Source organism: Peromyscus eremicus, chromosome 6 (assembly GCF_949786415.1).
Source record: "Peromyscus eremicus chromosome 6, PerEre_H2_v1, whole genome shotgun sequence".
In the NCBI taxonomy this organism is placed as follows: domain Eukaryota; kingdom Metazoa; phylum Chordata; class Mammalia; order Rodentia; family Cricetidae; genus Peromyscus; species Peromyscus eremicus.
This window is the reverse complement of record NC_081421.1, coordinates 73,388,884-73,412,202: the sequence shown is the minus strand read 5'-3', so window position 1 is coordinate 73,412,202 and position 23,319 is coordinate 73,388,884. Positions and strand designations below refer to the sequence as shown.

The 23,319-nt window shown below is 40.5% G+C and overlaps 1 protein-coding gene across 3 annotated transcripts in view; it reads right to left on the bottom strand.

Annotated features, from left to right (window-relative positions):
- The window catches only part of Spag17 (sperm associated antigen 17), a 236,044-nt gene that overhangs the window by 81,220 nt on the left and 131,505 nt on the right, over positions 1-23,319 (bottom strand). For all 3 annotated transcript variants that reach the window (XR_009379872.1, XM_059265953.1, XM_059265952.1), the window contains exons 17-23: positions 22,669-22,782; positions 19,171-19,325; positions 7,425-7,600; positions 5,872-5,963; positions 2,786-3,025; positions 1,544-1,655; positions 194-346 (exon numbers count right to left, since the gene is read on the bottom strand). Coding sequence is in view for 2 of the 3 variants with exons in the window: in XM_059265953.1 (XP_059121936.1) it covers positions 194-346; positions 1,544-1,655; positions 2,786-3,025; positions 5,872-5,963; positions 7,425-7,600; positions 19,171-19,325; positions 22,669-22,782 (1,042 nt within the window). In the remaining variant the exon portion in view is untranslated. The remainder of the gene's footprint in view (positions 1-193; positions 347-1,543; positions 1,656-2,785; positions 3,026-5,871; positions 5,964-7,424; positions 7,601-19,170; positions 19,326-22,668; positions 22,783-23,319) is intronic.

Below are 23,319 nucleotides of genomic sequence, written 5' to 3'. Positions count from 1 at the left end.
CCAACTGCAGATGTGCTGTGCATGCGGCGTCTATGCTCGGTACATTAGGGAAAACAAACATAAGCAGGACAGCAAATGCTGCAGGCGGCACCTGTAAAATCTGCATGTGTTGAGTGCAAGGGATGCTTGTGTGGTTCTGTTGAGGGCTGGTCTGATGCACTTCGTGCTATACCACAAAGGTAAAGACACTCACTCATTTCAGCGTTTTGTTTAACTTTTTCCTCCTCCTCTTCTTCTGAAGAGTAATCCTCTTCCTTGTTCTTTTTCACAATTTCCTTTGGGTCTTTCAGGTGAATTATAAAATTGTGTTTATCTTTTTTTACTTTCACTTTGATAAAAGTTGGGCCTGAATAAGAAACATAGGATAGAAAGGTGGGCTGATTGAAGATACCATACATGCACCTTGACAAAATACTAGTAGACTGCAGCACAGAATCAGACAGGGATTGAGAATGCCTGGGACTCAGCAACTCTATACAAGGATGTGTAAGACGGACGGACGGACAAGGAGGTCTTTGCAGGCCTTCTCATCACATGTCAAACCAAATCACACAGAGAAAACACATCATCTGAGGTAGTGAATACTACTCAACTCTGATAAATCAAATGAGCTAATTAACCCGAGAAGTTTGAATATTATTTGTATACAATAATATATAATGCGCGCGCACGTGCGTGCGCGCGCGCACACACACACACACACACACACACACACACACACACACATCTGTATTTGTGTATTTCAAACCAGCCTCAAACTCTTGACTCTCCTGCTTCAGCCTCATGAGTGCTGATGTCACAAATGTGTTTTAGCATACCTGACATCTTTAGAACTGATTATGGCACTATGATGACAGCCATAATTATGTGTGTGTTCCAGTTATCATTACTCTGCAGGTCATAAGCCTCCAGTTATCATTGCTCTGCAGGTCGTAAGTCATTTCTAACAGTTCACTCTCTCTTACCAGTGTTCTCATTTGCTTTCCCCACCTCTCCCTTCCATCTCCCTTTTAAATCCAGCCTTACATTTTCAACTGTGGCTTCGGTGTCTCTTAAGATTGATAGGATTAAGATGAAAATACTGTATTTTCTATGAACCATCTGAAATTTATATAAACTGTTCACATATGCAAGTCTCGGTAAGAGCAAAAATACCAGTGGCAGGTCCCCTGAGCACTGTGCTGCACAGTGCAAGCCAGAAACTCAAAGCATATGTTTGCTCTCTAACATGACAGAATGTGTTGTAATTAATATTAATTAACCTATTTACTTATTATAGATGATAATATACCATCTACCATTAATGTATAAGTACTTAAATATTTTTAACAATTCGGATGTTCCTATGAACAAGTTAGGGCAAATTCTGAGTTGGCTAATTCCTTGCAGACCCAATTATAGCAGAAGCATGTGAACTCTGAAAATGTAAAGTAGTGTAAACATGAATGGAGTGGGCAGTCACCCACCACACTCAGAAGAGCACAAAGGCTGATCTTAAAGGCAGGAACACCTTCCATGACATTAACAGCTCTTACACATGTACCTCGTTCAAACGTGGTCTTCTCTACTTCAATCTGCCCTCCATCAGATGGATACAGATAGTAATTTTCCCCTGAGATTTGGATGGGTACATCGCCCATATTGTATCCTCGGAACTAGAGGAGAACACATCATGACTGAGTGTGGAACTGCAATTGACAATAATCAGCTTACTACGGTTAGCCAACTACCATTTCCATAGGCTTAAATTTTTAAAATTAAACAATTATATCTGATAACTTGTAGGCTCAGGAGCCCAAATCCATTTTATTATTAATTTTCTTTATTGTTAGAGACACCCTGCTTCAGTGTCCGTGAGGCTGGGATTACAGTTGTATGCCACTATGCCCAGACTCTCTAGAAATTTCTAATGTATTATAATTAGCAGGATTTTAAAAAGTTTATGATTAGGGCTTGAGAGATTACTCAGCAGTTAAGACCTGTTGCTACTCTTGCAGAGGACTGAAGTTGAGTTCCCAGTTCAATTCCATGGGGGATCTATTGCCTTCTTCTGGCCCCTGTGGGTACTCACACACATAAATAAAAATAAATAAGTCTTTTAAAACAGTCTGTTATTAATACTCATATGAGCGTTTATAACCTAGTCCAAATGAAATCATGCTCTATCATCAAACTGACATGAGGAGAGATCAAGTTCACTAATTTTCTTTTCAAAGTGAAGTAAAATACTGACACTTGATTCTTTAGGAGGGCATATGTAAAGGACATTTTTAAGCATTAGATGTTGCTATTACAGCTGCAGGGGATTCAGATGCATCTTCAAACTCTAGATTAACTGGGCTGGAGTTATAGCTGAAAAGATTAGACCAGGACATTTCTCTCCAGTTTTTTCCTGACTGTTTTTTCTCATAAATAGACATCTGAGAGAGAATTAGTAAAGAGGGGGTTTAACCAAAGCATGTAGACCAGAAATGTGGCACCCTGCACAGTGGCATCTATGTATACTCAGCAAATCCAGTCTGCTGAGTTGATCTGTGCAGCTGTCTATTTATGTTTTTAATGTTAAGTCTTTGGGACAAACTTCCATCTTTACAGCCCCTGGCAATCTAATTTCATGATAGAAAAAGCAGGCCTGAGGGTGTTCCCATTTTGGTGTTTAGTTATACAGAAGAGTCTTGATTCTAGACAGAAATAGAAATTCAAGTCTAGTCCATAGATAGTAGAAAAAACCTTGTTTTTCCCAAACTGTTACAAGTATCCCAAAGAATTTTCAGGGTTGCTTTACCGGGTAAACTATCTCGGGTTCGGGAAGTGGGACAGACTCCTCGATCGTTTCCGGGATCTTCACTGGCTCTTCCTTAGGTTTCTCCTTGGAAGGAGGTTTTTTCTTCACAGCCTTAGGCTCTTCTTTCTCTACCTTATCCTTGCCTTTCTTTTTACCGACTTCTTTCCCTTTCTTCTCTGCTTTCCTTTCCTCCCTCAGACGCTCCTCTTCTGCTAACCTCTCCTGTTCTTCCTTCCATGCCTGCAGACATATCAAACAGGGATTTTGAAAAAGATCAAATGGGAGTTGCATTTGGGTTAATTTTGGAGGAAATTTAGTATGATGTTTCTAAGTGTTATTTCTGGCATTTTGAAACATTGAGCCAAGAACCTTGTGGTTATCTTTGTCCCTTTCTTACTCCCAAGTTCTATATGCTCGCCCTGTCTGTCTCCTTGGAAACGTCTCTTCCATTCTGTTTCTTCTCCAACTTTCTGGTATAAGTTAAACTGTTCTGATTTTTATTGTTTTTAGCTTGGACCACGGCAGCAGCCTCTCCAGTGGTCTGTCTCCTTTCCTTCAATTCTCAGTTTATATCCTAAATATAATTGATCAGCAGAAAGGTGGACTACCCAGAGAAGCATTCCCAGCTCAGGATATTTCAAAAAGTATGGACAAAATACATTTTTTAAAAAAAGTTGTGAGTTTTCAAGCATGTTGGTAAATACTTGCAATTTCATCACTTGGGAGGCTGAGGGAGGGGATTAAGACAGTGTGGCTACATAGTCTTCAATAAAACAAGTTATGAGTTGATATTAGTTCACAAACAAAAGTTGCAAAACACAAGGAACTAAGCCACTTTGAATAAAATCTGAGCAAAAACTTTGAAAGCATATCTGTGAAGATTACTGACAAGGGACTTATGAAATAAGACTCATAAAACAAGTCTAGGTACTTAAAATGAACTATCAAAAGTAAGAAAGTAGGGGGTATAAAAATGCCAAGGTGAGCTCAGTAGTCCTTTTGGAATTAAGGCACAGCTTTTGAAAAGACAGTATTTGGACAGACACTGGCTGAGCCATTTTTAGAACTGATGATAGACATTGATCCCAGTATTCACAAAGGTCAATAAACTGAAGCAGAAAATAACAGTGGTGTGCTGATCCCAGCTTACACTGATTTAATGAGTTTACTGATAAATCTCTGGGAATTTTATGAGATAGTTGCTAAGCAAAGCCACCATCAAAAAGGTCATATAAGTACAATGTTCAAAACAAAGGTAACAATTGCTCAAAATGTACTAATTTGTAATTATTGTATTAGATTTCATTATTATCTGTGCTATATATTAGAAACATACTATATAGTAGTATACAGGTCCACACTGCTCCCAGCTCAGTTTTTCACAAGGCCACATTGGTAGCTTGAAATCTGCCACCGCTGGAGTATTTACATTACAGGTATCAGCAAATGTTACAGCAAGGAGACTGATTGACTATTGATTAACTGCGCTAAAAAAACATCAATGGGTAGAATGTTAGAAATAAGGATTCAACTTAAGTGCCTTAACCACTACAATGCCATTAGAGTAAATGAGAAAATAGTCTTTTAGCATTCAAATTCTCTTTCTTGATTCTGAAAAATTGCTCTGGTTATTGACAAATAAATGGCATATCCCCTTTTGTTGTTTCACGTTTGTCTCATTAACATAAATGAAAATGTCAATCAGTATTAATAGTGGAATTATACTTGTTACTTGTAACCATAGGCTGTGTAAAGATACGATAACTTAGTAAACATCCATGAAAGCATATATGAAGTATTAATTTGCTAAGTGGACTTTGCAATGAAGATTACTATAAGATTTGTTATTATTTATAAATTACATACTAAATTTGCCACCAGTGAGATTTACTGGAAAGTTATTTGTGTACATATATACACACTTTTTTTTTTTTTGCTAGAGATCGACTGCTAAATGCTTACCAGCCGATCACAGAGTGTTTTCAAGGCAGCTAAAGAGAAAAGATAAGCTGTCTACAAAGGAATGTAAAATGTGATAGTTTATGAACATCTATGATGTCAGCAAAGAAAAGGGAGACTGATGTCTTGAGAATCCTGTGTGGAAATGAAAAACTCAACCAAAAATTGTATAAATAAAAAGCTATGTTTAATGAATAGGGGCAAAATGAAGCCATTTTCAGATAAGTAACAACTGACTTTAATAGAAACTGTAATATTATGATATAATAAGAACCAGATATTTGGTCTTCATTCCTGGATCCTGGCACAGAGCTCTCAAATCCCCTGGAATTTCATGAGTGATAGGACTGTCTTTTGTTCTAATGAGGCAACTCTTGGCAAACTCTTAGATAGTTTCAGAATGGGGTAGAAGCTGGTCATCAGAAAGATCAAACCCCAGTTAGAAGCTGGGAACTTTTGGAGCCTTCCCCCTCCCCTCCCTACAACCTTCAAGGATGAGAGAGGAGCAGCAGATGGATTTAATAATTCATCATACTTACATGATGAAAAAATCCACAAAAACTCCTAAACCATACAGTTTGGAGAAATTCTGCATTGGTAAGTGCATCCACGTTCTGGGAAGGTGACGCAGCACAGGGGCAGAAGTCCCAAACCAGAGCAAACCTACACTTACCATAAACAAGCAAACAGAACACCTCAGTACATTTGTGCACGTGTGCTTGTGTACGCTGGAACTTAACAAACTTTGACCTTTCTTATTCCAGGAACTAAAGAGATAGCACAGGAAAATAATCTTGAATGATCCCAGAAGCACATATTACTTTTGTATTTGGGAGTTCAAATATAAATATGTGAACAAAATTAAACATTTTCAACAAAGGTAAGGAGAAAACCACTGTGAGCCAGTTACTATCCCAGGTTGTGGTTGTGTGAAAATAATGAGATATAAATTCTCTTGAAGACTTGTCACATGACAGCTGTGAACACCCAGATCCTTTCATGGAGGCATCAGTCATCTCTGAAGTTTTAGTCAAAAAGATCGTTTTGTGTGACGAATGCAAACCCTCTGTCTCAGGATAACTTTGGACTTTTGATTTATCTGTGATGTTTGTCTTTTCTTGGATTACCTTGAGAGAGCCTTCTAAAACGAAAGGGATCTTCTCTTTCTCTTTCTCCTTTTCTTGTTCCGGTACCTCTGTTTTGCTGACCACTTTGCTACCTAGAATCAGAGGAAACCAAACTTCTAAGCAACTCTGGAGAGAGAGGTATCACAGAAAGAATGAGTCTCTGGGCCAGCGAGGACTTCAAAGGCTACCAGCGCCAGCTCCTCATGTATTCACCTCTAAATTCTCTCTTGCCATCTCCAGAGCTACACCTGAGTGGTGCAGAGCCTTCGGTGATGGCATCTCACAATACATTCACAGTGCCTTGACATGTTGCTTGAATCCCTCTCCCTAAAATACTTGCCTAATTAGTCTTAGGTTAGTAGTCCCAAACCACAGGAACACACCTAAAGTTCCCTCCCACACTGAGGTGCTTCCTTGTCAGGGTTGTCATTCTGTCTTCCAAACATTCTGACATCTTTTCTGACAGGAGCGGACGCAAGGCAATACCTGCCAGGTACATTCCAAGCTGAAGTAACCAGGTTATGGCTCTCTGCAACACCTAGATCTTGAGCTTTTTGTTTGCTCAGTAGCATTAAAGAGGTGGTCAACACTTTCCCTGCCAGTAGGTAAGTACACAGTTGGCCCTCCTTTTATGTCTTACACAGCTCCACTTATGACACTAAGAACTTGTTGAAGTCTTGTTGGGCTCCCATTGGAAGAAGCTTAGTTACTAATAACATAGCCATTTTGCAGGATACCAAACTATTCCTTATCAGTGTGATTTAGGTTTTACTTTCAAGTCAGGCCATATACAAACTCCTCTGGTAACAAAAAGAGGCTGCAAAATTTTTAGAAGTTTCATAGCTTGGTCTCCTTATGAGAGATCATAAATAATATTACTAGCACAGAGAGTTTCTTTTCTTCAGACTGTAAAATAGTATATTTTCTAGATGAACTCTGTATTTCACGTCTTAATTAATCAAGTGTCCTTCTTAAAAATTACCTGCTCTCTGTTGCCTTCTTTTCTCTTCCCTAATGGGCCCAAAGTTCTAGAAATTACCCAAGGCTTAGAGATGAGCAAAATCAAAGATATGCACTGATCTAAGATCTGGTCAGGTCCATGCCATCGGCATCTGCGAAACTCTCCCCACTTCCCTGTAGATTCCTACCTCCAGGTGGTCTTTGGATGGTTTTCTTGCTATTTGAAGAAGGTTCTTGATTTAGTCTTGCTGTTAGACTCTATGATTATCCTGTTGACACTCACTAGCTCTGACTATCTCACGCACTGTCAACAAATTTAGATGGTGGAACCCATTGATTCTATCAGTAAGGACATTGGCATTTCCCTAACTCATCCTGTTTGAACTGTATTTGGGACTGTGACAAACATTCCTATGTCTGACTCAGGTTACAACGCCATCACATTTGAAATGCAGCTGTTCCATTTATTAGAGAAAGTGAAGACTCAGGCATTTGGGGGCAACCCTTTCTAGTCTTGGAATGTTCAGGTTTGACATTAAGATAAGAGAATGCCTTGAGGCCTAATTCTATGAATAAATGCACTGGTTACTTACTTTTAGATTTTTTGAGGGAAAGAGCCTTGCTAGGAGAAATTTTGGCAGCAGACATTTTCAGTTCTAGCTCAATCTTGGCCCTGTTGACTTCTTCCGCCATTTTGGCTTCCTGATATTTCGCTTCTTCCTCTGTGACCCAGTCTTGAATGGATTTTGCAATGAGTTCTAAATAATTCCTAGATGAGACAAAGATGAGAGGATGGGACGTGGGTGTCCTCACTAAAGCCTGTGAGCACACAGGTGCTGTCAGTGTGAATGAACCCTTCAACAACGGAATGATTCGGAACTGCCCAGATGACAAAGGGGTCAGAGGTAGATCTTGGCTGAGCATCTGAAAAATGCCCACTTCTCTTCACAGATAAAGATATGAGGACGGTGAGGCCTTTCCATTCAAGTGAAGGACTAAAGGCTTTTTGGAAAGGTGTACTTTTTAAATTTATGTGTATGTGTGGGTTGATGTATGCAGAGTGCCCTTTGAGGCCAGAAGAGAACATCAGATCTTCTGGAACTGGAGTTACAGATGGTTGGGAGCCTCCTAACATGGGTGCTGGTAACAGAATTCTACCCATCTGGAAGGACAGTGGAGGCTCTTAACCACTCAGCCATCTCTCCAGCACCAATGACTAATGACCTTGATTAACACCAAGAGAGTCAGTGACAGTTGAAGAAACAATCACTGTCAACACAGATTATTGGAATGTGATACAGTACATTCAACCTCTTTTTAGGGTGAGTTTACAGCACATTAGAAATCCTTTTCATTGGTCACCAGCCACTACAGTCACTTCATTAACACCCCCCTTGTCTTGCTATAAAGCTTACTGGTCTTTGGGGCATCTACCTTGTAAAATCAGTTCCCTAAGCTGCTCATACATTCATGCTAATTCCAGGAAGCTGCTGCTTACTAAGAGTGAGTCATTGCTGTTTCCAAGTCTATTCAAATTATTTGTACTGATGAGAGTATTTTTTAATTAAGTATTTCTGGATGTCTAAAGAGTGTCCCTCTCTGCAAGGAAATAAATTGAAACATTTAGGTCTGATAGTAAATACTATTTTAAGATTACATGAAAGTAAGCCTTAACAATTGAAAAGATAAATATAGATGAACAGAATACTCAGGATGCATCAGAATTTTAATTTTTGTTCTTTTTCTTCTGTGTCTGCATGTGCATGTGTGTGGTGTGTTTAGGACACGGCACACATGTGGAGGCCAGAGGATAACTTATAGGAATCAGTTCTCTTCATCTATCATTAGGTCCTGGGGAATTGAAGTAAATCAAATCAAGTCATCAGACAGGCAACTGCCTTCACCTGAAGAACCACTTTGTAGACCTTTGATTATTTCTAAAGATATACAATGGAAATTGTGGGTTATGAATTAGGGTACTTGACACCTTCATTTAGGAAGTACCAGCCATTTCCAACTCTATGTGTCTCTAAGCAAATGCCTTATAGTCTACCCAGGTTGCCACATCAAAGCTGGCATTTTAGCTGATGGTTACGCTACACTTCCAGTTGAATAAGTAAAATCCTGAAATGACTGTTATTTTCTTATGATTTATAACCATTTTAAAGAAGACTATATTTATAACAGCTTCAAAATCTGTTCTCCTTTCTCCTTCCCTGTCATTGTTCTGGTCTAATTCACTCATTTCTTCCTAGGATTGCTGCAAGAGCCTCTAACTAGTCTTTCTGTTCTACCCTCGTACATCTAAAATTTACTCTCAAATCATCAAATAAACTGAGCCTTTTCATTTGTAAGTTAGATGACCTCATTCTTAGATTTAGTACCATTCAATGAATATTTCAAATTAAGAAGTAAAGTTCTTGAGAGCTGAGGAGACAGCTCTGTTAGTAATGTACGTGCTGTGCACACACAGGGAACTACAGTTGATCTCCAGAACTCATGCAAAAAAGCCAAGTGTGGAGACAGAGACACCTACAATCCCAGTCCAGAGAGGCATCCTTGTGATCCCAGAGAGGCATCCGAGGGAGGTGACTATTGGGTGTCCCAACAGCCAGTGAGTGCCCATCATCCAGACCAGTGAAAGGCCCAGTCTCAACAAACTGAACAACCAAATGACCAAAGAACCAATAAATACCAGGTGCATGGTACCCGAGGAAAGGTGCCTAAGGAATGATACCCCTGGTTGTCCTCTGGCCTCCACATGCACAGGAATTCAAATACATGGAAATTTCCATGCCCCATTCATTCAGATGAACATACACACAAAAAAAAAAAAGAAAAAAAGAACAGAATTCTTACTAGTGTTTGGCAACAAGGGGATGTAGGCTCAGACAAAGCCAGAGCAGTACTCAGAAGAGGATGAGCAAACAATGCTTCATGGACTTTATGACCCATAGATACTTGGTGAATTAATTACTCCCAAGTGTATTCTAGTCATATTTTAAAAAGTAAAGATGCCAATATTAGATGCAAATATAAGGGTCAAGGCAATTTAGCTTATAGTTTAAATTATAAATGTAAAGAGCTGTGCTTCTTCTCATTAAAAACTGTCATTTTACAAGTAGAAACAATATTTCTAGATAATTTCAAAATAGGAATATGTGGTGGTTTGAGAATGAATGGGAGACCAACCCCTAGCTCCCATCTGGCCCAGAGGTGAGTGACTGGGTTCATACCCAGGGAGGCCTGCCCCTAGGTCCCATCCCAGGGCCCCAGCCGTTCCTGGGGAACACCCGCCCAACTTGGCCCCAGTTGCTGGCCAGCGGGTAGGGCTCCTGAGGGAAGGTTCTCCTTCTCCAAGACCCCCCAGCAGACCCTGCAATCTACACGCCCTGCCCCCCTCCACTTCCTGAGACTTGGAGACCAACCCCCAGCTCCCATCCAGCCTGACTCAGAGAGCTCCCATTGGGCCCAGAGAGCTCCCCCACAGAGAAAGAGAGAGCTCTCATTGGAGAAAGAGCCATCATTGGACCAAGAGTAACCTCAGGTGCTGTGGGATGGTCTGTATGTCAAGTGTGTTGCTGATTGGTCAGTAAATAAATCACTGATTGGCCATTGGCTAGGCAGGAAGTATAGGCGGGACAAGGAAAAGAATTCTGGGAAGTGGAAGGCTGAGAGAGAGACACTGCCAGCCGCCACCATGACAAGCCACATGGGAAGATCCTGGTAAGCCACGAGCCATGTGGCAAGGTATAGATTAATGGAAATGGATTAATTTAAGATATAAGAACAGTTAGCAAGAAGCCTGCCACGGCCATACAGTTTGTAACCAATATAAGTCTCTGTGTTTACTTGATCGGGTCTGAGTGGCTGTGGGACTGGCAGGTGAGAGAGATTTGCCCTGACCGTGGGCCAGGCAGGAAAACTCTAGTTACAAATGGCGCCCAACGTGTTGGCAAGAGTTTCCACCTAAAACCTGAGTAAAAAGATTCTAAAATGGAGCTAAAAACAGCTCCTAGTTGTCTCTTTTAAGCTAGCAGCAGCCTGCGTGTTTGAGCTACTATGGCGGGTTCCTGGCGTGCGTGCTCGACCTGCAGTATGGCGGGAATGAGGCCTCTGCAAGTGGCACATTAAGCTGTGTGGTGGATTTAGCCTTTGCTAGTACAAAACAAAAAACAAAAAACAAAAAAAAGAGGTTTCTGGGCTACACGCTGCTTTGATAGAAGCATAGACCCACTATTTCTGAGAGTTGATGGCTCCCAGAGCTGGCCGAAAACGTACTACCTCCATGTTGGGAAGCTGAAGTGGGCGGAGCCAGCAGCCATAGCGCCAGCGCCATTTCAGGCTTAGAAGGCTGCAGTTTAAAGCAATAGGCTCAAGCTAATATAAAAAAAATAAGCCACGTAAAGATGGCTACCACACAGAGAATCTGGATTATGTTCTCTTTGATATTTGTAACTAAAAAAAACCATTTGATTACAAAAGCTGTTGAGTTATGCCAAAATGTATATTTTAAAGGTACCTTGACTTCAAAATTTGGATGTAAGGATATGTTGCTTTGGAAAGGAAGCTCTGATTTTGTTTCCACAGAAAGCCAGAGGCTATGGATTTGTTCAAGATTAAGATACATCAGGTTTGACCAGCCAAGACCCCCTGAAAGGTCTCCGATGACACCATGGCCCTGATGATCCAACATCCAGAATGGTTTCAAGGCAACTGGCTCAGATGACATACCCTCATGGACTATTCCATAATTCTAAAATTTTCTTTGTATCCCCATAAGATACAGCGCCCCCCTCCAGCAGGAAGTAGTAAGAGAAACTACGCCCAAATTCCCAAATATACCAAGCTGACTTTGGAGATATGTAAAAGTTAAAACCTTCCTTTTTAAGAAAAGAAAAGGGGAAGTGCTGTGGGATGGTCTGTATGTCAAGTGTGTTGCTGATTGGTCAGTAAATAAATCACTGATTGGCCATTGGCTAGGCAGGAAGTATAGGCGGGACAAGGAAAAGAATTCTGGGAAGTGGAAGGCTGAGAGAGAGACACTGCTAGCCGCCACCATGACAAGCCGCATGGGAAGATCCCGGTAAGCCACGAGCCATGCGGCAAGGTATAGATTAATGGAAATGGATTAATTTAAGATATAAGAACAGTTAGCAAGAAGCCTGCCACGGCCATACAGTTTGTAACCAATATAAGTCTCTGTGTTTACTTGATCGGGTCTGAGTGGCTGTGGGACTGGCGGGTGAGAGAGGTTTGCCCTGACCGTGGGCCAGGCAGGAAAACTCTAGTTACACTCAGGAGACAGGGAATCTGCCAGTCCTGATTAGACCAAGAGTGGCTTTCTGAGAAGTAGAATCTGCCACTTCTCATTGGACCAAGAGAGGCTTCCTGAAATGCAGAATCTGTCAGCTCTGACTGGACCAAGAGCCATGAAAGACCAAGAATGAATCCGTGAGTCACAGAATCAACTAGCTTGGGTTGACCAAGAGCAGCTCACTGAGATACAGAAGCTGCCTGCTCCAATCAGACCAAGAGCTAAGATTAGACCCAGAAGGGCCCCCTGACACACAGACACAACAAACACAGAGTGGACCAACAGCAACTCGCTCAGACACAGGCACCTCTTATACCTATTAGAGGAGGAGATGGGCAGACGTCAAGGCAGAAGTACATACAACAACATAAAGAGCAATACAGCATCACCAGAACCTAGCCCTCCTCCAACAGCAATACCTGAACATCACAAGGTAGAAGAAGGAGAAGAAAGCAACCTTAAGAATAGCATCATGAAGATGCTAGAGGCCCTTCAAGAAAAAATGAAAAATGAAATTGAGGAAAAGATAAAAAAGTAGAGGAAATCAATAAAGAAAATGAGAAAAAGTCAAACAAAAAATGGGAAGAAATCTATAAAGAACTAGAGGAAAAGACAAATAAAAAAGTGGAAGAAAACAATAAATCCCTTAAAGAAAACCATGAAAAAACAATGAAACAGGTGAGAGAAACAGTTCAAGACCTGAAAAGGGAAATAGAAACAATGAAGAAGACACAAACAGAGGGAATGCTGGAAATAGAAAATCTGAGTAAACGAACAGGAAACACAGATGCAAGCATAACCCACAGAATTCAAGAGATGGAAGAGAGAATCTCTGGTGTAGAGAATACAGTAGAGGAAATGGATTCATCAGTCAAAGAAAATACCAATGCCAAAAAGTCATAACACAAAATGTCCAAGAAATTTGGGACACCATGAAAAGACCAAACCTAAGAATAATAGAGATAGAGGAAGGAGAAGAATACCAACTCAAAGGCACAGAAAATATATTCAACAAGATCATAGAAGAAAACTTTCCCAACTTAAAGAAGGAAATGCCTATGAAGATACAAGAAGCCTATAGAACACCAAACAGACTAGACCCCCAAAAAAGTCCCCTCGCCACAATAATTAAACAACTGAACGTACAGAATAAAGAAATAATATTAAGAGCAGCAAAGGAAAAAGGCCAAGTGACTTATAAAGGCAAACCCATCAGAATAACACCCGATTTCTCAATAGAAACTTGGAAAGACAGAAGGACCTGGACAGATGTAATGCAGACGCTAAGAGACCATGGATGCCAGCATAGCTAATATACCCAGAAAAACTTTCAATCATCATAGATGGAGTGAACAAGACATTCCAAGACAAAACCATATTTAAACAATACTTATCCACAAACCCAGCCCTACAGAAAGCACTAGAAGAGAAAGAATGATCCCCATGGGCTTATAGATGTGAATGCTTAGTCACCAGGGAGTGGTATTGTTTGAGAAGGATTAGGAGGCATGGCCTTGTTGGAGGAAGTATGTTACTGGGAATGGGCAGCATTGAGGTTTCGAAAGCCCATGTCAGGCCCAGTCTCTCTCTGTCTGTTGCCTATGGATCAAGATGTAAAGTTTTCAACTCCAGTGTCATGCCTGTACCTCCTGCCATGATGGTCATGGACTAACCCTCTAAAATTATAAGCAAGCCCCCAATTAAATACTTCCTTTTACAAGTTGCCTTGTCATGGTGTCTCATCACAGCAATACAACTCTAACTAAGACAGCTTGTTAGGAGTAAAACTACTGCATTTATGTTTTTAGCATTGTAATGAAATGGTATTAGTACTTAGTAACTCCAGATGTCATACAAAATAATTAATGCATGACTTATATGAGCAAGTATAATTTCTAAAAGAAAGTAAATCAAATTATATCTTTTTAAAAAGCATACCCTAAGAAGTAACTAAGAAAATTTCATCTACCAAGAAGAAAGGGATTAATACTAAGACAAATATATTTGTAGAATTAAATAGTTAGAATAAAAGCACATTATTAATGAAAATAAAAGCACACGGTGGACATGTGACAGCTCTGAGGGGAAAGGTATCCTGGCAGTCAGGAGCCAAGAAATGCCACAAAGTCACACCACACAACAAGCCTTACATGAGAGATTTATTGGGAAAGACACAAGACAGTGGCTGCCTCTGCTCCAGAGAACTAAAGTAGGAGTCAGGCTTTATATAGTTTCTTGGGGGTGGGGAGGTGCTTTCCAGGGTGGCCTGGGACTGGTGGGACTTTGTGGCCTGATCTTGGGCTTTTTTCTTGTAGGGTGGAGCTTGGCCACCTGCATCTGGCGAGGCTGGAAATGGCCATTACTGTAGTTTGGGGAACGAGATGGACATATGTGCACCTCAAAGGGCTTACACACAGATTAGATTCTTTGTAATGGCCCTAAAACTATCAATGCTAATTCATACTAAAACCCCTTAAGGGTCAGACTCTTGGACTAAAAATCCAGGCTATTATTTGAAAGGATGCAACCATAAAGCAAAACGGTATAGAAGAATGTCAGGGTAGCAGATGGGTAGAAGTTTAAAAGCTCTCATTTCTGGTGACTTTTGTGGATAACTGTCCTATGCCTGAGGTGCTGACCAAAGAGAGTTCTTGCTACAGGGCAAAGTGTCCCTTCATTAGCTTAACCTAATTTCCCACTAATGTAGGCCTGTACAATATGGACATTTTATCCATATTGTTAAAAGTTACAATCAACTAAGAATGATACATCTGAGAACACAGATTTAAAAATGAAGTTCTAAGGCTGGGCAGTGGTGGCACATGCCTTTATCCCCCATACTTGGGAGGCAGAGCCAGGTGTATCTCTGAGTTCGAGGCCAGCCTGGTCTACAGAGCAAGATCCAGGACAGGCACCAAAACTACACAGAGAAACTCTGTCTCGGAAAAAAAAAAATGAAGTTCTATACACATACACTGCTTGTAAGAAAAGAAAGAACACACAAATTCATTATTTTAAAGACAGACATTACTATATCCCTTTAAGAAATGATTATTTACTGTGAGCAGACTCTTTTTAAATCTATGGTTATATATTACTAGTCATAAGTAAAATGTAAATTACCCAAATTTAATGATGAATTAGAAAGCCTGAATAGAGGATTTATTTAGAAAGAACTTAAAACTTATTCAACTTCTAGGCTTATCTTTTATGAATTTTAGGATTGTTTATGAGTTTTATATAAAATGATATTTTATATACAAAATGACACCATATTTTTATATTTATTTGTTTAATTTTATGTGTGTGAGTATATGCATATACACTACATACATGCAGGATCCCACAGAGTCAGAAGAGGGTATTGGCTTCCCTGGAACTGGAGTTATGAATAGTTAAAAGCTGCCATGTGGGTGCCAGGAACTGAACCTGGGTCCCCTGCAAGAGCAACAAGTGCTCTTAACCTTAACCACTGTGCTCTCCCTCGAGCTCAACACTATAATTTTGATAGGACTAAAATAAGTCTGTAACTCATTTTCGGTAGCAAGGACATTTTAACAATTAATTCTTCCAACCCAGGACTACAGAATACCTTTTTTACTCATCTGGGTTTTATAGTTTCAGTGTATAGGTATTTCACTCCTTACTTATATTTATGTTAATCTTATTGGTGTTATTAAAAGGGTTTGCTTTCTTATATTCTTTCCTAGATGCTCTTTGTCAATGTATCAAAACACAACTAACTTCTATGTGCTTTGTATCTTAAAATGTTTCTAAATTCATTAGCAGCTCTAACAGCAGGCGTGTGTGTGCACGTGTGTGGTCTTTAAGGTTTTCTATTCATAAGATTATGTCATCTGGCTGGGCAGTGGTGGCACAAGCCTTTAATCCTAGCACTCAGCAGAGGCAGGCGGATCTCTGTGAGTTCGAGGCCAGCCTGGGCTACAGAGTGAGTTCCAGGAAAGGTGCAAAGCTACACAGAGAAACCCTGTCTCAGAAAAAAAAAAAAAACCCAAAAACCAAAAAACAAAACCAAAAAAACCCAACCAACCAAACAAACAAAAAACCCAAAACAAAGATTATGTCATTTGTAAACAGAATAAATTGCTTTTTCCCTGGCTGATTTGGGTGTCCTCTGTTTCTCTCCTTTGCCAGTTTGCTCTGGCTAGCACTTCCAGCATTGGTTCAAAGAGTGTGAAATTGTTCATCACTTAAAAGTTTTTTGTTTAATGACTGTATTGTCTAAGGAAGGTATAAACATCTCTTACGTCTTCAGTTGCCATTTTCATGGAGTACACGTTTCTGTCCCTTCACATTAAGTCTGTAAATGTATAGTGGGCTGTTTATAGCAACACGTAGTGATTTTATCACTATCCATCCACTCCATGTCTCTTGAATGGATGACCAATCCCTTTATATTTAGTATTGATATGAAAGGGTTAACTATTGTTATTTTATGCATTTTTTCTCAGAAGTTCTTCCTTCATTTCTGTTACCATGAGTCTGTGAACTCTTCTGCTTTGCTAACTGCTTACCTTTTTTTTTGTGTGTGTTTTCTGTTATTTTTAGGTTTTGCTTTCTGGTTAATATAAAGCTCACTCAAAATATCCTCCATGTGCAAAAAAGTATTTTAAGTTGACAAAAGCCTTACCTTGGTCACATATTAAATTTTTCTTTTCCATTATCCACATTTGTGTTACTGATGTCATTACATACTTCTATAGAGTTTAACCATTAATTAGTTTTTGTAAGGATAGTTGTTATTATTAATGAATTTGTCTTTTAACTTTGAGACAAGGTTTTGCTAGGTAGACCAGGCTTCCCAGGAACTCAAGACAATCCTCCTGACTCAACCTCTCAAGAACTGGGGTTACAGGCATAAGCCACCATGCCCAACTTTTAAAATCTAATTTTAAAATAATAAAAATAAAATAGAAGATCTTCAGGGTCTAGTGACTATGACAGACTTTGGATCAGTACTTAAACATCTCCCCAGGTGTAACTGATTTATTTTCAAGTTGTACCAACCATCAAAAAATATATATATCTCAGTCTTACACAAACTCTTTCAAAACATAAAAAGTGGAAATAAACAGGGAAACTATCCCCAGTTACCTTATAAGAATTCTATAACCTGTATATCAAAGTAAAATAAGAACATTTAAAGGGAAAACAGCTGAATCTTGCTCACTTCAAAGCTACAGATTTCCTAGGCAGTCCATTACCAAAGAGACACAGAGCACAGAGTTCTGCATAGATATGACAATCCCTTAACACTAGCACAGCTGCTGGCAAAATTCAGCAATTTCACCGATTAAAGGAAAAATATGAGTATCTGCCGTGTCAGAGGAAAGCAGTAACATTATTATTATTATTATTATTATTATTATTATTATTAATATCATTATTAATTATTTTATTTTTTATTTTTTAATTTTTATTTTATTTTATTTTACAATACAATTCAGTTCTATATATCAGCCACGAATTCCCTTGTTCTCCCCCCTCCTGCCCCTTCCCCTTCCCCCCAGACCATCCCCCATTCCCATCTCCTCCAGGGCAAAGCCTCCCCCGAGGACTGAGATCAACCTGGTTAAAGGCTAGGCTCACAAGCAAAAAATATAAGTAGTAACATTTTTAACCTGATAAGGGATAGTTACAAAAATTAAACTATTTCCTTTATCCCATGTAGCAATATGAGAATGCTCTCTCAGAGTTTCACTGGAGGGAATGCTCTCAGAGTTACACTGGAGGGAATGCTCTCTCAGAGTTACGCTGGGGGAATGCTCTCTCAGAGTTACACTGGAGGGAATGCTCTCTCAGAGTTACACTGGGGGAATGCTCTCTCAGAGTTACACTGGGAGAATGCTCTCAGAGTTACACTGGAGGGAATGCTCCCTCAGAGTTACACTGGAGGGAATGCTCTCTGAGTCACACTGGAGGGAATGCTCTCTCAGAGTTACACTGGAGGGAATGCTCTCTCAGAGTTACACTGGGGGAATGCTCTCTCAGAGTTACACTGGGAGAATGCTCTCAGAGTTACACTGGAGGGAATGCTCCCTCAGAGTTACACTGGAGGGAATGCTCTCTGAGTCACACTGGAGGGAATGCTCTCTCAGAGTTACACTGGAGGGAATGCTCTCTCAGAGTTACACTGGAGGGAATGCTCTCTCAGAGTTACACTGGAGGGAATGCTCTCTGAGTCACACTGGAGGGAATGCTCTCAGAGTTAGCCTGGAGGTCTAGTAATCAAGTAATGCCAAAAGACATGAAACATAAATATAGGCATTGAAAAACAAGGAACAATACAGATTAATACTTCAAATACGCCTACTGCACACCTGAATTCAATCATCTTATAAGCTTCAGATGAAAGTGTTTATGGCAGTCCGTTCCCCCAGTTGTTCCTCAGGCCCATTTCTTCTCTCTTTGTTTTCCTTAGGATTCTATCTTTGTTATACATACAGTAAGTACTGAGCGCACATTAAATGGCATTGAGATAACAAGATGTCCTGGCTATTAGTAAGGAGAGAGAGCCACATTCTACGGGAAAAAACAAATGAAAAGTCGAAATAGAACAAACAAAAAACTACTGAGAATGAAAAAGAACCAGTGACTCTTAGATCTCCATGTTCTGGGAACTTGCCTACTTCTTGAGCCAGTTTCTGTTGCTCTACCCTTGAATCTTTCCCAGACCAATTAGAGTTGAGAAAAAAAATCAAACTGTTTTGTAGTTACTACTTCAGTGTCTCAGAGCCCATCTTGCTACAATTGAAATGAATAGAAAATGCTTTAATAGCATCTCCATTCGATTCCGTGAGGGCAAGAGTGATGCTCACTCTTGATGGTAAAGTGTCAATACCTCGCACAGTGCATAACACATAGTACACATTGATTTGAGGAGCTAAATTAAATCTATAGCACTATATACATGCTTTCATTGAGTTGAACCACAAAGGCTAGAGTCAAAACCTAAGAGGCTAACTCAGCCACTGTTTAATTAATGAAATTATCTATGTCACCTGAATCCGACGTTAGAGTGAAGAGCAATATTCCAGTATTCACAGTGCAGACGCTGCATATTCATTGGGTTATGAAAAACCAGAAGTAAAGAATTGTCCTGTGTATGGTAATAAGAGTCAACACAGCGATATTGCTGATGGGCTTCCTGAAGAACCTGAAGATAAAATAATTGTATTGTTCAGTTGTTTTATCCCCAGGATAAGAGCTTACTGCTGGAGCAACATGTCTGTCCCCCACTTCCCGACGCTCATTTCTATGTCATTGGCTAACTTTGAGTTTCCTGTGGATTCATTCCTAATTACCAAAAAATAAGATCATAAAATATAGTGCATTTTTATGAGCCTTTCAATAATTCATATAGAAAAACGAATAGTAGCTTCCAAGGGTGGAGATACTTGCTAAGTGTTCTCCACAAGTGTTAGTAGATGGCAATCAGTCAGTTATCCCCCAACCCCCTACTTTTTGGTTGTTTTGAGACAGATTTCTATGTGTAGCCCAGGCTGTCCTAAAACTTACTCTGTAGAACGGTTGAACTCAGAGATCCTCCTGCCTCTGCCTCCCGAGTGCTGGGATTAAAGGCTTGTCCCACCACCGCCCGGCTAATCAGTCAGTTCTTTATCTAATAGGTTTCTTTGCCTCCATATAGATCACTTCATTTTTAGCATCATTAAGTATTGCAGGCAAAGCAAGCATCATAAACTAGGCTGTGCATGACCTCCAAGTTCACAACCCGACACCCCATCTCCTAGTGTGATAATATTTGGAGGTCTTTGGGAATGTTATGAAAGTGGAGTTCCCATGATAGGATTTGGGTCCTTATCATCTGAGACACTGGAGCTTTCTTGCCTCTTTCTCTGCCATGGATAATTCATCATGTGCAAGCCAGGAAGCAAGCCCTCATCGGGAACCAAGCACACTTGGAGTTTGTTCTCCTACTTCCTAAGCTCTGAGATGATACGCTTGCGTTATTTAAGCTACCTAGCCTGAAGTATTTTTTTATGACAGCCTGAGTAGACGAAGGAAATAGCGAACATTTTTTTTTCCTGTTTCTAAATATCAGGTTTCATTTGCCAGTACGATAAGGGACTTTCCAAGAACAGGGTTTGTAGGTTCTGGTGCCAGAGTTCAGGCCAGCTACCTTCCAGCTATGACTTACCTCTTCCTCACAGTGTGCCCTCCGTGTATAACTATGTTATAGTGAAATGAGGTGAGTGGTCTTTGTGCCAATATGATTTGCCTTCCTCCTCTGCCTTGTTTTAAAATATAACACCCTCAGCCTGCACTGCAATGACAGCCACTGGCAGAGGGCAGCAAGGCATAGCTGCTTGGTCCCTCTTCCTTCTCAACGTCAGTCAACCATAGGACATTGCCCACAGGAATAGGAAGTGGACAACAGCGGGCTTTTGTGTTTTCAATACCAATCTGCTGCAGGCAGCGTTGTGTGCTCTGCCGTGAGGATGATCTCAGGGAACTGCTAGCATGTCAGGAAAGAGTTGTTACAGTTTTGCCTTCATTTCTGTACTGGTAATAGATAAATAGATAAATAATCCATTTATTCCCCAGTCTCGTCCCCTGTATGAGTGTCTTGATGGAGTGCCATGTAAATAGTTACTTCTGTTTTCTGAGTCACTACCCATTTATTACCTACTGTTCTTGAAAGGCAAATATCTGAGACAATAAACCCAGGAAACAAATGTTTGCTTATAGTGAACATGCGCCCCTCCTCCTGTTGGATCAGGGAGCTCTGCCATCCTTGCTGGCTGTTAGGTAAGATCACCAGAGCTGTGACTGACTTTCAGTCAGCATTTGAGAAGTGTTCACATTACCTTTCCTTTTTACGAATTGGTGTTTGCCTTCTACATGTTGATATTGTTGGTCTCATGTAGTTCATGAGTGAGTGAGTGTGGGGATGCTGCTGTGACTCAGTGTGGAGTGTTTGCCTAACATAAGCAAGGGGGTTGACCACCAGCAACACAACCAACCAACCACCACCACCACCACCACCACCACCACCATGGCCATACCAATTGGCAAAAAACGGGAATAAGTGCCAGCACTGTTCCAGGAACACACAAATGAACTTGACGGACAAAACTTTCTTCTGCAATTGGATTAAGGTTACTACAGGTCACTTGGAGTTCTCATCAAGTGGATGAAATATTTGAATTATAGGGAAGACCAGAGTGAGAATCAAAGCAGTCTGATACTTAGAAGGACGTTTTAATAGAAGGTGAGTACTGTGGTCAATTAAAACTGACATAGTTAGACCTTACAGGTACCCCTGTAACCGGTCTGTGCCCTGAGGCAGCAGAAAAGAGGGTGGCAGCCCACAGAAGGTGGGTCAAGGGGTTGAGGAACAGAGGACCCTAGCCACTAGGGAAGGAGGAGTGCACTGGAGAGAAACCAGAAATTATGTAAATGTCTAAATCGCAAACACAAGTCACAAATGCGGGCCGCATATGTAATTCTAAATTTTATGGCTGCTACATTTTAAAAGCTGAGGCAGGTAAAAATCAATGGCAAGGGTGTATTTTGTTTCGCTCAGTATATGAAATGTTATCATTTCAACATGTAGTAGATATAAAAATTATGAACGAGATATATCATTATTTCATGCCAAGTCTTTGAAACCCGGTGTGTTTGGCCCGTATAGCTACACGCAGAGTGCCGTGTGCCTGTCTTCTTTCCTGCTGAATTACTCTCTTTTCTGTGGAGGACCATTTTTCTTTACCACTGATGGGGTTGGGAAATTGCTATTCTTTTCAGAACATGGCTCTGTGGATTCTTCTGGCTTTAAAAATATGTGGGATGTAAATCTGATCAAAATGAGACTCAAATTAGACAAATCCTACAGAGTACAGGTTTTATCCAATTTAAAACCAGCGTGAGTTTTCTTACTATTTTTCATAGCAGTTAAAAGCATGTTTGGGGATGGGGGAGTGAATTTTCTTTCTTAGTTCTCTTTTTCCTGTTTCTCAATTAGCAACAGACTTTTGGTCACGGTGCCTCAATTTCTACGATTTAACGGTTTCTGTGTCATAGGCTTTTCAGAGGAATACACTTATACACAGCAGCTATACGGCCTAGCACCCAGCACTTAGCACAGCAACTGTCAGCCATCACCGCCACCATTGACCTGCTCATCCAAACAGAAAACACCGTGGAACATAATGAAGTCTAAACAGAATGGAAAGGCACCATAGGAGGAATAACGGTGTTGCTTCCGGGTAAAGCCCAGCTTTTTTTTCTAGCAAACACTCAAAACAATCTTCATGGAAACAGCCTCTCTTTGAAAGTATACTTTCAACCGTTTGGGGGATTTCCTGGGAGTTCATGGCTCAGTGCGGGAACAAACTCATTTTATAGCCGAAGTCAATGGGAATACTGAGTTGAGCTCGATCTGAGAGAGTGACCCAGAAGTGAACTGTTCATGGTTATAGCCCAGCTCTCCAGACCTATCCACACGCGTCTCCTGGAGAATCACAGCCCATAAATACCTGAAGCAGGACTTTGGGCTGAAAATGTTCAGTAAAGCTCCAGTCCGTTAAACTGCGCTGCTGTGTTTTCTTTATGTCCTCCAGATTAGCTTCCACCACCATCTTCTTGGGTTTCTTTAAAAAAAAAAAAAATCCACTGGAACACAATTTCAGCTCTAATTTGTGAGCGTCCAAATGGAGCCCTGTTAGACTCTATGGACTCACCCCCATGCGCCCCATTTAATTGTGGGAATCTGCATATGTATAGATCCATATGGCAACATTTTAGGAGGGCTGCTGCCAGAGAGAAGTACGCCTTTGACTCTTTTTTTTTTTTCAAATGTGCAACATAACCTAAATATTTTTATTGTTAGGTTATACTCTTCGGAGTCCTGTTAGCAATTATAGGCAGGTTTTCTGAACTCACTTCAAGACAGAGTTAGTTCTACACGGGCTGTATGGTCAGCAGGTGTTTGTGAGGTTGCCAAGCCACACTGTCTAGAGAGGGGCAGGGAGCGGGGAAGTTCTACTTAAGTTAGCGAGGCCAGTAAAGTTAACCCCTTTCTCTCCAGATGGAGGGGGTATGGGATGTCTAAATAACCCCTTCCCCCTACATCAGCAGCATTTTCCTTTTAAGAATCTCTCTCTCTCTCTCTCTCTCTCTCTCTCTCT